This window comes from Accipiter gentilis, chromosome 9 (assembly GCF_929443795.1).
Source record: "Accipiter gentilis chromosome 9, bAccGen1.1, whole genome shotgun sequence".
In the NCBI taxonomy this organism is placed as follows: domain Eukaryota; kingdom Metazoa; phylum Chordata; class Aves; order Accipitriformes; family Accipitridae; genus Astur; species Astur gentilis.
Window position 1 is genome coordinate 41,347,725 of NC_064888.1, and position 13,493 is coordinate 41,361,217.

Here is a 13,493-nt window from a genome sequence, read left to right on the forward strand (position 1 = left end):
AGGGTGGGCTCCCACCTCCGCCCTGGCTCCTTGGCTGCCTGGGACCACTCACTTCTGGTCTAGCCCGGGCAGGACACAAAATCCCGTTGGAACATAGAAACCTTCATCTTTCTGATTTTGCGAGTCAAGGTACGAGATGTCGCAAGATGTTCCCTGTTGTATTTTCTAGGAGAATGCTATGCTAAGAGAGCGTATAAAGATAAAACACAGCCTTAGGCTGTGAAGCTCTCTGTTGTGCTTCCTCTGGCCATTACCATTTGAAAAATAGAAAATGGTCATAATTAATCTCTGTAACCACCCATGTGTCCCGAAGGACGGTTAAGTAATCTGAAAATACGGCAAAGAGAGGTCTTGCGCAGGTGAACGTTTAGTGTGTGTTCTCCCTTTGGTGAGTACTGCTGCAGAAATGGAAATTTGGGGTCTTTAGAGGGAGAGCAGGTAACGGCAAGCAAGGAACAGAAGTTGGTGGCTGCGTGGCTGAGGCTTTTGGGGTAGCCTGGACATGTCAGGCAGCCTCTGTGTGTCACTCCTTTGTAAAGGGGACATGGGGAAATGGTTGGGGTTTGCGGGCTCATCACTGAGCTGGTGAGGGAGGCTGTGCAGCGTTATTGAGTTGGTTGGATTTGGAGAACCTGCTCTGTAATTCCAAATATTTTTGCATGCTGATCAGATTTTGAAATGAGATGTTTCTGCTTCTTGGTATTAGATTTGGTTGGGGTTTTTTTAATGGTGGTTCTGTTTTCCTTTTAAGGTACGGTGATATGAGAAGGCAGATTGGTTTTGAAATCAGGGATATGTGGTATAATCTGGGTAAGTAGCCTGAGCGCCTGTTGCTTAATGCTTTCACTCAGTGTTTGCATAAACCAAGTTAGAGATGAAATGAAAATGCTTTCTCTTGAAATAATGGTAGGCTTCCAGAAGGCATTTAAAAAGCAGATGATTTAAGAAATAAAGCCGCCTCTGCATGCTTATTTTGCCGTCTGGGTAGATACATAACTTTAGTCAATGTTTACGTATCTTCTGTTTTTTCACAGTATTCAACCTCATGGTAAATAAAAAGAAATGGTTGTGGTGATACCTGTTGAATGGGGTTTTTTTTCTCCTTAAAAATATATAGATTCACACATATATATAGACACATGGATATATACACACACGCACACGTGTGTGCAGTAACTGGGACTGTAACAAAATGAACATGTCCAAGGATTATCAGTAACTTAGCCTGGAAATTCTGCTCAAAGTTTGATTGTCAGTCCTGTTGGCTGTATCTGAGTGACTCAGGAAGATCAGGAAAGAACGGGAACTTGGACATCCCTGGAGTTCGTAGGTAAATTAGGCATCTCTGAATATCTCAAATCTGTGCTATTCTGTGGGTATCATTTTGCTATAGGGGGATTGAATTTCATGAGAAACTGAGTATTTACTGTGACCTGAGTGTACTCATCTGCCAGATTTCATTTTCCTGAGCTTAACAGCAGAGACACTTTAGCTCCTCTGAGTTTTATCAAAAGTTCCTTAAATTATCAGAAATAAATGCATTTGCCACTTCACTTATATCTCTAGCTGAACTGTTGTTGCTGAAACTTGAAAAAAATCAGCATATATAAGAGAAGGGAATGCAAGGGTTCATAAGTATTTGATATCACAGAGTTTGCATCCGCTCTGCTGGAATGATGAGAAAAGGCTTCTGAGAGCAGCCGAGTTCACTTTTTATTACAAGCATCTTTCATGAATTAAGTTTCTGGAGAACAGATTAAAGCATAGTACACACCTTATACGTGACTTGACAGACAGTATCACGCCTGATGGTGGGTCATCCAACTCAGAACGCTGGCAGCCTCTTTGTTAGTAATTAGCCAAATCCTCCCCTGTTCCAGGCTTACAGTCCTGTATTCATCTGTTATCTTTACTAATTTTTCTAGCATCTTTGGATTCTTAAACTTTTCCCAGAACTTACTGGACTGAAAGTAGAAAAGTTTGCATACGTAGTTACGCATCGGGCTGTTCTTACGTGAGGTTATTTTATTCAGGCTGGGGACTGAGGAGTGCATTGTGCTTTTCACTGCTGCTGCTGGCACTGGCTGCTCTTGGACAAGTTACGTAGTTGCTCTAGGGTTCAGTTTTTCATCATTAACAGGGAGATGATAATCATTTCCCCTGGAGTTTTGTGAATCGATTGGCATGAGGGGTGGTTTTCTTCAATATTTCTTCCTGTGCTGTCACGAAAGCCTTTTATTTTTAATAGAGTTTTTATAAACCAAGATTATCCGGGTAGATGACTCCGTGACCTCGTCTAGCTCTAACGTCTGTCATTCTGTAAGTGGCTGGGATCATTAATGCCAAAATCTCACATGTTGAGGGAGTCAGTAAATTGCTGCTCTTCCCAACAAAAGCTGCAAGAGAAAGGTAAACGGGAGGCAGGACCCCAATCCGAGGCGGCCTTTGTACTTGTCATAATGAGCAGCTTGCTTTTTCTCATCTCCTTTGTAATACGGCTAGTCCATGCTGATCATGTTTAACTTCTGGCTCTTCACCAATCTCATGTATGTCACAGCATCAGTTAAGAAAGAATTCTGACTTCCCACTGCAAGGGAATTGATTGGGGAATGCTTGACACTTTTACCTTAGAAGTTGCACTACATTAGCCAAATTATTAATGTATATGTTCAGAAACAAAATCAGAAGTGAAAAGCTATAATTCTTGCATATGCTCGAGCATGTAATTTTTATGACTATGCCATTGTGCATAAGATATGATGAAGCCAAACAACCCTGACTTTTGATTTATGTATTAAAGGGTATGGATAAGCCTCAAAAATTAATATTTTGTCTCATCACTTTTTGTTCATAAATACCATGATTAACATATAATGCCTGCTGAGTTAAAACTCCCCAGTCGGGAAGAAGACAGTCCAATAGCTGTAGCGCGGTGCGTTTCTGATGCAGTGGTGGCTGCAATATTCATACCTCATAGGTAGGGAAAAAAAGCACGTCTAGTAGAGAGCAACACTAGCTAACTGTGTGCACACACTTTAAATACCTGTAATTTAGGAATAAGATTTGTGTTTTAAACAGGGAACCGCATATGAGAGATGCAGCCTGACAGATTTTCTGTGTAAGTCCTAGTTGTAGCTGTCCTGTTTGATACCCTGCTAGATTTGATCATGAAGGCTTTAGATTTGAGTGCTCTGATGCAGCAGCAATGAGGATGGCTTCGGGGAGCCTAGTCCCGGTGTGCGGAGCCCCCGCTGCGCTGCCTTTCTGAAAGCGCTGCAAGGCTTTTATTTTCTTGCGTGCACCAAAACCAGTGTATATTAGTCTTTATAGGCTTTTTTTCCTTCCATATCACAACCTGAACTTTAAAATAACATATTATTTTGAGTCACTGTTTTGTTGGAACTGGGGCTCCTAGGACCTTGGTGAGGCAGTAAGTATCAGAGAAGCATAAAGCAAGCCATGGCCTCTGTCTTGAAAATGTAGGGACTCAGACAACACGTGCTTAAAAGCATTATGTGATGCAATTTAGTGTATACAAAACACAGTTTGACACTAGGTCACGTGTACCAGTTTCCAGCGGTTAATGGTTTCAACAGTTACATGTTAAAGAAATTGTGGTGACATTTAAAATAACGTCCTTGTGGTAAAGTTGGTCAAGAAAAGCCAGCTCAGAAAACATTGCTTTTATTGTTGACATCTGAACCAGCTAGAGGGAGATGGAAAAGTAAAATTGGTGAAGATGAAGCGAAATGGTTGCTGCTGCTGTCCTGTCCTCCAGCGAGCTGCCCACTGGTCCGGCCCTTCCCTCCAAGTGCTTTACGTCAGAAAAGGTGTCTTGACGGAGACGTTAACGTCGTCGGAGGGAAAGCCAAGGTTAAAAATAGATCTGAACTTTGAGTGTTATATAAATAGAAGTCATTACAGATAACACTCTCTGAATTAGTCATGCATGTTCAGAGCTGACCCAAGTGAGAGGTGAGGTTGCTGGCAAATTATTCAGGGGGTTTTGTGTCCCAAATTTAAATTAGAAGAACCTGGAAAAGGAAAATCACACATTATCCAGTAAAGAAATCACCTTGGTTTGGTTCGCGTAATGAGGTCTGTTTCTGTTGAGAGCAGTCTGTAGGAGTACGTCTCATGGCAAGGCAGAAGCCACTGCAAGGAGAAGTTTTTGCACGTTCAAAAGGATACTTTTTTTGCATGTGGTTCTTAAAGCAGCTGCACAATTTGGTTTTCAGAAGAGAATCCTCAATTTTCTTCCAGACTTGTCACATTTTGAGTCTCTGCGTGGGAGTTCTCACACTCCCAGGGAAAAAAAAAAAAAAAAAAGGCGAATTCATTGTTGGGTTGTTTATCAGAAAGTGCTGCCTGTGACAGGCAGCTGGGATAGATGCTCTGGAGTGCCAGAAGAAGATGGTTTCCTTTCGTGTTTTGCTCTCATGCTTTCTTTTGTGGCACAACATCGCACTGGATCACATCATCGTAGCGAACACGTGCGTGTGCGTCATCGCATCGCCGATGGGTGTCGTAGCGTCAGAAGGACGCCACTCAACCCTCTCCCCTATCGCCAGATGGTGGACAAACCCTTTTTCCATGTTACTCCTCCCGCGTGCTTGATGAAGAAAACCAATCAAGACGACTTAATGTTTTAATTGGTGCTGCCCTGCCTTCCCGTGGTTGCTGCCGGCCCCTGCTCCTGCCTGCGGGTAGCCGCGCTGCGGGGCGAGTGCTTTGCATCCAAAGCAGGCAGCGCCAGCAGGTCGTTCTCCTTGTTTTTCTCCGCAGCCGAGCTGTGTAAACTCTGGGGAGAGCCACCCACGGACCCACCAGATGATGAGAAGAGCTAGGTGGGTTTCAACCAGCAGACGAGGGATTTTTTCGCAGTACAATGTACAAGTGATTTTAGTATTTTCTGCTAATAAGTCGCACGTTGCTATCCCCCCCCACCAAGTCCTTCTGAATTTCATATTCAGAGAAGCTCCCTGTCCTCTGATTTAAAAACTCTGTTGCTGATTACCTGTGAGGCAGAACCGCTAATAAATAGTCGGTGAACGGCAAGAAGGCTGAGTGCGTGCAGTACAGCTTCATGGGTGGTGGGGCTGGCTGCTGCCGGACGGATCCTGCGAGGTCAGGAGCAAGTCCAGGTGGCCAAGAAGGCCAACGGCATCCTGGCTTGGAACAGAAATAGTGTGGCCAGCAGGAGCAGGGAAGTGATCGTCCCCCTGTACTGGGCACTGGTGAGGCCGCACCTCGAGTCCTGTGTGCAGTTTTGGGCCCCTCACTACAAGAAGGACATGAAGGTGCTGGAGCGTGTCCAGAGGAGGGCAACGGAGCTGGTGAGGGGTCTGGAGAACAAGTCTTACGAGGAGCGGCTGAGGGAACTGGGGCTGTTTAGCCTGGAGAAGAGGAGGCCGAGGGGAGACCTGATCGCCCTCTGCAACTGCCTGAGAGGAGGTTGTGGGGAGGTGGGTGCTGGTCTCTTCTATCAAGTAACTGGTGATAGAACAAGAGGAAATGGCCTCAAGTTGCACCAGGGGAGGTTTAGTTTGGATATTAGGAAAAATTTCTTTACTGAAAGGGTCGTCAGGCACTGGAACAGGCTGCCCAGGGAAGTGGTGGAGTCACCATCCCTGGCGGTGTTCAAAAAACGCGTAGACGTGGCACTTCAGGACATGGTTTAGTGGGCATGGGGGTGTTGGGTTGACGGTTGGACTCGATGATCTTCAAGGTCTTTTCCAACCTAAACAATTCTATGATTGTATGATTCCAAGTCCTGCAGCCGCCTTTGGCTCCCGTTCACCTCGGTGGAGGTGCTGGTGAGCGCCTCGGGCGGTGAGGTCTGTGGCTTTCCGTGCCTTTGTCATCAGATCAGCTCTTCAGTGAGTCCTTTTTTGAGCAAGAAGTTGAAGTGGCCCCAGAGAAGAGGAAAGGGGATCAAAGATTTTAAAGAAAAATCTTTTGTGAATTTGCCATTTTTCACGTCTAAAGTTCAAAAGATGTTACTTACTTTTCTGAGGGAATCCCTGTGCCTGAAGCAATGGAAAAACCCACCGTGGCACACAGAGAACTTCGTGACATTGAATTTGTGCTCGACGAATAACTTTTGTCACTATTATTTGTTTTCTGAAATATTGACTCTGACACTTTTCAGGCATAATACAAGAAAACTGTCACCTGAGAGGCCGAATGTAATAATACTTGTAAGAGAGACAGAGGAAAGCTTTACGCCTCTCACTTGATATTCCTCACCAACAACCAGCATTGCAGCATCATACAAAGTAGCAGTTTTAGTTGAGTATTAATTTGCCCTAATAGGATTGCTAATGCTAATAGGATTCTGAAGTTTGCCAAATCAAGTAACTTAAATTACATCAGCTAAAAAAAGTAGCGTGTTTTGTTAGTAAAGGATTTCTTCTTGATTATGTTTGTCGAGATTTATGTTAGTTCTGGTCAAAAGCGATACTGCTAATTAAAGACTTCCACGGTTACTGCCGTACTGGGGTAGTGCAGTGGAATATAAATGAGTTAAAATCTGTTGCTGTCATATACCACTGATAACTGCAATGGGAAACAAGAGTCTTAAAATGGAGGAAGCTGAGGGCTCGTTAAATTAGCTCCGCTCTGAAGAAGTCTGGTCTGAACCACAGCAGTGGGTGCATAAACAGTGTCTGAGCCTGATTGTATACAGCCATTCCCCTTGCGTTTGTGAGAAACGTCACCAGTTGTGTAGTGAGGTTCAAATGAATCCCAGCCTGTTGCTGAGGGGGGAATGTATTTGTATTTTCTAAACTGCTGCTCTCAAGTCCTCTGCCTGGAGTTGTCCAGTGCTGTGCTACGCTGCTCTACACCAGCATCCTTCCGTGGAGTTATTGAATGGATAATTTGCAGAATGTATAATCTGCATTTTCTACACTTTAGCTGATAATATGAACAGTAACTAGATGTTTTTAACTAGTCCAATATTTATTAGGTGCCATGCTCCTGTTAAGGTTTAATTTCTGTTCCATGTGTGGAGACCGTAACAGGGAGGGTTGGGGGAGGTGCAGTTTTCTCTTGGGAAGATAAATGTGAAATATAGTTTGCCAGGCAGATCAGCTCTTGAAGAAAGAAGACATATTGTCGGCTTGGTAAGATGTAGTTTCGTGTCTCGAGGCTGTGTAAGTATACACTCATGGTGACACTTTGATAGACTGACACAGAGAACATTTTGTACGCTGTGGAAGATACAGAAGTCTAAATAAGTTAATACAAGTGATGTGCCTTTTAGCCTCCTTCTCTGCCAACCATAAGTTGTATTAAAAAAAAAACCCTTAAAACTTAATATCGGTGTGCAAATAGGGGTTCGTCATGGAAAACGTGGCAAGTTGCAACAACTCTTGTTAATTTGGGTTTATACGTACCACATGCTTCCCCTCTTGTGGCATAAATAATAAATAATACGTGTTTCAGCAGAGTCAGATCTTGAAAAATACTTTCTTATGCTATATGAGAATTTATTGATACAGTTTTTATAACAGATATCTTCTACCAAAGTCAGTGGCTGTTCATTAACTCTGTAATGCATCTTTTCTTTTAAAGGTCAGCATAAAATCAAGTTCATCCCAGAAATGGTGGGACCTATCTTAGAAATGACGCTTATCCCTGAAACCGAACTTCGGAAAGCTACAATCCCAATCTTCTTTGATATGATGCAGTGTGAATTTCATTTTACTAGAAGCTTCCAGATGGTAAGCAGTAAGCTACAGATATTTAAAGTTTGTAAGAAAGATTTAATTGTTCTTTGACAGAACATAAGAATTTTTGTTATTTCTTATTTTTCTAAAGAAAATATAATTATGGATTTGCTTATTTTCTGTAACTCTTGAGTGGCTATAGAGCTTTCATCTGTTGGTTTTAAGTTCTTATTGGAGGATAAATTTGCATGCAGTAAATGAAACCTTTCGTTATGATACAAAAGGAGAGCAAAGACAGATGTCTTAAACTTTCACTGTGACTCAGAAAAGGAGTCTACTTCTGAGTTAAATTGGACCTAAAGGAAGCCTGATACTGTGGCAAAAGAAACTATAACCTGTAAGAATTTATCATCTCTGGTATCTTATAATTTTGATGCTCTATCATTTTATGGATTTCGAAGAGGAAAAAAAGGTATCCAGTCAGTGTGAGTGTTTCTTCACGCTATACAGGCGCTGCAAAATCTAAAATACTAACGTAGTGGTTTTAGTCTGTTTTACTTGCTGAGGGAAGTCCTTGAATAAGTACACACAATCTTACCCTGATAGCATCAACTTTTGAGAGACAAGTGGAGTGAAGGAAAGTTTCCTGACATCATTCATTTGACCTTCTTTCCTTTGAAGCTTTGCCTTATGGATTGAGTGTAAGACTAGTTAGGCCAGGTAGTGTTACGGTATAAGCCAATGTCGGTCCTTCACACGGACATTTCTGTCAGTTCAGGATATGACCTTGTGAATTTTGCAATAAAGTTTGACATGTGTTGTTTACTTTTTTCCCTTTATATTGGCAGTTTTCTTTCTTGGATGAAAAATCTTAACCTTTTCCATATTTTTTTGTGAACTATTTTTCATAACCAGCTCTTAATAAATCTGTAGCCAGAGTAAATGAATATCTGCGTGGAGAGACTTAAGCAAGGGAATGGCATCAGCTTTATTACTTTGATTTGTTTTCTGCTGGATGGTGTGTGGAAAGGTTGTGAACTGTATTTTAGATCCATCCAATTACTGCATAATCATTCTTTCTTATGTTTGACTCCGATGATACTGTAAAGATTGAAATGCTCACTGGGATGCCATTTAAACAGTTTCCTGTCAGATGCTCTCTTTTGTTGCTTGTCATTTTTTATTTGTACAATTATATGGATCATGAAAAATCCGAGGGTAACTTTATAGCTAAATTTATGGCCCTATATTTTCTTGACAGAAAGAAACCAGCTTTGTGTGGAATAGTTGGGTGATTTTAATAAATGAATGTCTTAAATATTTCACACAAATTCTTTTTGCCTTTTGAGAAGAAAAATGCCTCTTGCTTAAGTCAGAGCTGTCTTGGATTATAGGTACTCAACATATATTTCTTATGTCAGTATAGCTTCTTTTCTTTATGGACATAGCATTGATATGACAGGTGCAGCGGTAGTAAACCTTTTTTTTAGTGCATTTGAACTGAACGGTTATGTCTAACGGGAAATAATCAATCTGTCCATTTACAGTTTTGCAGATAATGTAGTTATACAGTTTGCTGAGTATCTCAGATTGGTCTTTGGGGAATGAAGATCACAGCTGGTAAAAAGCAGAGAATTATAGAGAAGTCTAGGTTGGATGGGACCTCTGGAAGTAATCTGGTCCAAACTGGGCCTTAGATTGGGTTATCTGGGGCTATCTGAAGCTCAGTATTGAATATTTCCAGTGAGGGAGGTTTTACCACTTCTCTGGGTGACCTGTTCCAATGTCTAGGACTTTTCTTCTTATATCCAGATGGAAGTTGCCTGAATCAACTTGCGCCTGTTGCTGCTTGTGTTGTCACTGTGCACCCTTGTAAATAGAGTAACTTCATCTCGTCTATAACCGCCTTTTAGCTGTTGGAAGGCTTGGGTCTGCTTTTCTCTAGGCTGAACAAACCCAATTCCTTTGATCATTCTTCAGGTCAGGTTCTCCAACGTTCTGCTCATCTTGGTTGCCCTCCATTAGACCATGTCCAATTTGTCAATGTCTTGCTCGAGCTGGGGGAACCAAATCTGGATGCAGTATTCCAGCCATGGACCTACAAGTGGAATAATCCTGTTGATCCTCTAGCTGTACTCTCGTTGGTTCAATCAAGGATGCATTTTGCCCCCATTGAAGGGACACACTGCTTCTTCATGTTCAACTTGCTGTCCGCCAGGTCCTTTCCAGCAGCGCATCTTGTACTGCTGCTTGCAACTGTGCCATCCCAATTTCAAGATTTCGTGTTTCTCTTCCTCAAATATTATGCAGTTTCTTGTTGGCTGTCCGTCATGCTGTCAAAGTCATTAAACCACCACGCTTTGAGATCAGCAATTTAGCTGCTTTTCCAGCCATCTCATAGGCTGTCTATCCAGTCCCTATCTTACCAACTTGTCGACAAGTATGCTGCTTTGGGAGACTGTATCAAACACATTGCTAAGGTCGAGACAACCACAGCGCTTCATCTGCTAAGCAGATAGTGTCATCACAGAAGGCAGTCAGGTCGGTCAGATGCGATTTACCCTTGGTAAATCCATATTGGCTATTCCCAGTCACCTTCTCGCCCTTCATGTACCTGGAAATAGCTTCCATGAGGGCTTGCTCCATGGTTTCCTCAGGAACCGAAGTGGGCCTGCCTGGCCTGTCACTTCCCAGCTCATCTTTTTTGTCTCTTTTGTGATAGAAATACATATAAAATCATTTGTTTAAGTATTACCAGTACCTAGGCAAGCTTTCATACTTAATGTGTTGGTGTAATGTACTGCATTACGTCATTTATATGCAACTACCAATTATCATTGTCCGGCACTGCTTTCAAAGAGAACTTCAAAATTGAATGGTTGGCTGCTGTTAAACTAATCTGCCAGAAATCCAATTATCTAACCTTATTAGTCACATCAACAAGGGTTTAGATTGGCTCCACTTCTCCAGCAGATGTACAAAACTCATGATTTGGGGGGGAGGAATTTAAATTTTTTGCAGAACTTGAATGCTGCGATGGCTTGTATTATAAACAGACAGCTTTACCCATGGCAGTTTTAATTTCAGTCTGAATTGGTTTGCCTGGTAAAACCAGTAACAGACAGAATGGGGTTTTTGTTCTTCCGGTATATATAGCCCTGAGAAAAAAAACAGAGGATAAATTCCTCTCCTTTTTACAAAACTAAATTAAGGGCCGGCTGAATTAAAAGCTGGAGTTGCCCATTTTTGTCCTCTCCCCTTAAGGTGCTTTGAAGCCTATATAAGGCTTCAAAGTAGCCTGTACCTCAAAGCATGAATCTGATACTAAAGTCAGAGTGGGACTGAAGCTTCCCTATAGAAGAAAATGCCTCCTTCTCCACTCTGCTTTCTTCTCTTTGCCTGTTTCACTAGCGAACCCTCCAGATCAAAGGGAATGTGTCTCAGCCACAGGAGCGATGAAAGAGAATTGGTTTGATTGTTCAAGGCCTGGTCAGGTGAATGTGATGGATCCCGTGGTGACAGCAGGAGAGGAAGTTCATCATGAAACAACCGTTCAGCTGAAATGAGGAATTCAGAGCATAAAAAGCCCTGACCTCCTGCTTTTGCTGCCTGTTCCTCCCGGCTGTCACTTGCTCCAGCTCCGTTTCCTACGAGCACTCCTGTTTGTTTGCCTACCCAAAACTTTTAACTTACCTTTTCTGGACCTATGTCATTGCCAATGTGATGTTCTGCTTGCTTTGGGTTGAACCCGTTCATAGAGATGTGCTGGTGCAGGAACTGGTACCATACCGAGCGTGGAGGAGGCAGGGGGAGGTGTTGGGTGGGTTCTCGCTGTCTCACGGCACTGCATCATCATATGATTTTTTTTTAACTGATCTGGTACAAATTAATTAGTCGAAGTACCTTACTTCAAGAGCAAAAAAAACCTATTAACAAAATACGGTAAAGGAATTGAGTCAGAAGCGCTACCCCAGCCTGTCTTCCCCAGCATAATTACATTTTGTCATCCAGTAGGAAGGAAGGAAGGACCCTTATCCTTCAAAGTAAAATCTGAGGGGTGTACCCCCCACTCTGCAGTAGGGAGCAAGAAGAAATTAGAAGTCCCGTACGTCCAGGTTTAAGGCTAAACTGCATTCCTAAGGAGAATCATCAGTGTCTGGTGATGTTAGCAGCAGCGATATAAGCCCACCAGCTCCAGCATGTGTTCTTACCCTGTTAGAGTAAGGAGTTGTGTAAAAGTAATGATTGGAGGAAAGAGCCCCCAAAATGCAACAGCGCATCTTTCGTGTTTTCTGCAAATTGGAATGACACTTAGCATAACGGAACCGTAGCCGAGAAGATAGAAAAATGATATAGAAATGCATAAGCAACGAATGCATAATGCAGAATCATATAGAAATGCATAATAAATGAATCCATAATGCAAAATCATATAGAAATGCATAATAAATGAATGCATAATGCATATGATTACTAAAATAAAACTTTGGGGGCAGCTAAAGTACCTCTAGCTAGCATTCTGTTGTGAAGAGAATTAAATTAGTAAAGACTAGGAGAAATAAAGAGGAATGCTTTTAATTCATTTCTAATATTTAATAATAAATCTCAGTATCATCAAATGGTCATACTAGCATTTTTATTTGCAGTGTAATTTCTTGTTGGCTATCAATGAATTTCAAATTCATATAATTCTTTTTAATGAGAGGTACCTAGTTTATCCGAATCTCTCTTGACTTTTGGAACCTGTCATTCCTTATTAAGTCTTTTTACCACTTCTGAGCACTGTGTTAACGTCCCTTTCCCTGTGCTATAGATTTGCAGAGAGAACACAAGTTAATGACTTGTCCAAGTTTCTCTGATGCTGCAGATTCTCCTCAGTAATCCCACTGAATGTGCAAGTTCAAATAAGTCATCCCCCACAAAGGATTAATTTCAATAAGTAACGTTTTTAGTTAACTATGGTTGAAATGTAAATGTGTAAGTTTTTCTTGTTTTCTGGTCTTTTGGAGAATACTGGTATTCCTCCCTCACCCCACCTGAAGAGCAAGGGAGAAAGGTAATGCTGTAAGTCTAGAGACCTCCAAAATCACTTAATATTAAAGGGCTGCCAGATCGTTTGCCCACCAGAATGCTGTAGGAAAATCAGAAAGGGAACAGATGAAACTGTTGGGAATTACCACCTACTTTCATGGCAGCCTTTGACCAAAGTTTTACAGTACTTGTGTGCTATTTCTGCATTAGGACTAATTTCTAGTGGTGTTATCTGTCACTTGAATTTTATATGGCAAATTCATTATTATCCCATATCAAAACAAATTTATAGCAGCTTGGAGGATTGAAAGTCCTCCTCATCTACAGCTAGATTAAATTGTCAGTCAGTGCTAAAAATATAGCCTGACCACACTTTAGGTAAACCTAAAACCAAAAGTGATTAGTTGAGCTGACACTTGAAGACGCTAGATAGCTTACATTGATTTATTTTCTCCAGATGGGAGATTGTAACAGACACATGAAGTTGTGGATATACTCTTTGCTCAAGTTCAAACACATGTCCTAAAGAGAAGCTGAGATCTTGATCAACTGCAAGGAGAAGTTGATAATAATTTCCTGTAATCTTCCTAACATCACCCCTCAAGCTTTCACTGTCAACAGAAGGATGTGAATCTAACTCATTGATGGTGCCAGTTATACTCGCTAAGCCTCCAGAAGAAGCCTCAGCAAGTGCCATTGGCTTTAACATAAACATTGAAAATTTGGCGCTTCTTCACTTGAGAGTAAATTCCATCACAATATTTGCTGGCCTACTTTGTGCTATTCTAT

General features: G+C 41.7%; 1 protein-coding gene across 3 annotated transcripts in view; it reads left to right on the forward strand.

Annotated features, from left to right (window-relative positions):
- DOCK1 (dedicator of cytokinesis 1) overlaps nucleotides 1-13,493 on the forward strand; it is a 315,989-nt gene that overhangs the window by 231,960 nt on the left and 70,536 nt on the right. For all 3 annotated transcript variants that reach the window (XM_049809511.1, XM_049809513.1, XM_049809514.1), the window contains exons 32-33: nucleotides 752-810; nucleotides 7,579-7,727. In XM_049809511.1, coding sequence (XP_049665468.1) covers nucleotides 752-810; nucleotides 7,579-7,727 — 208 coding nt within the window. The remainder of the gene's footprint in view (nucleotides 1-751; nucleotides 811-7,578; nucleotides 7,728-13,493) is intronic.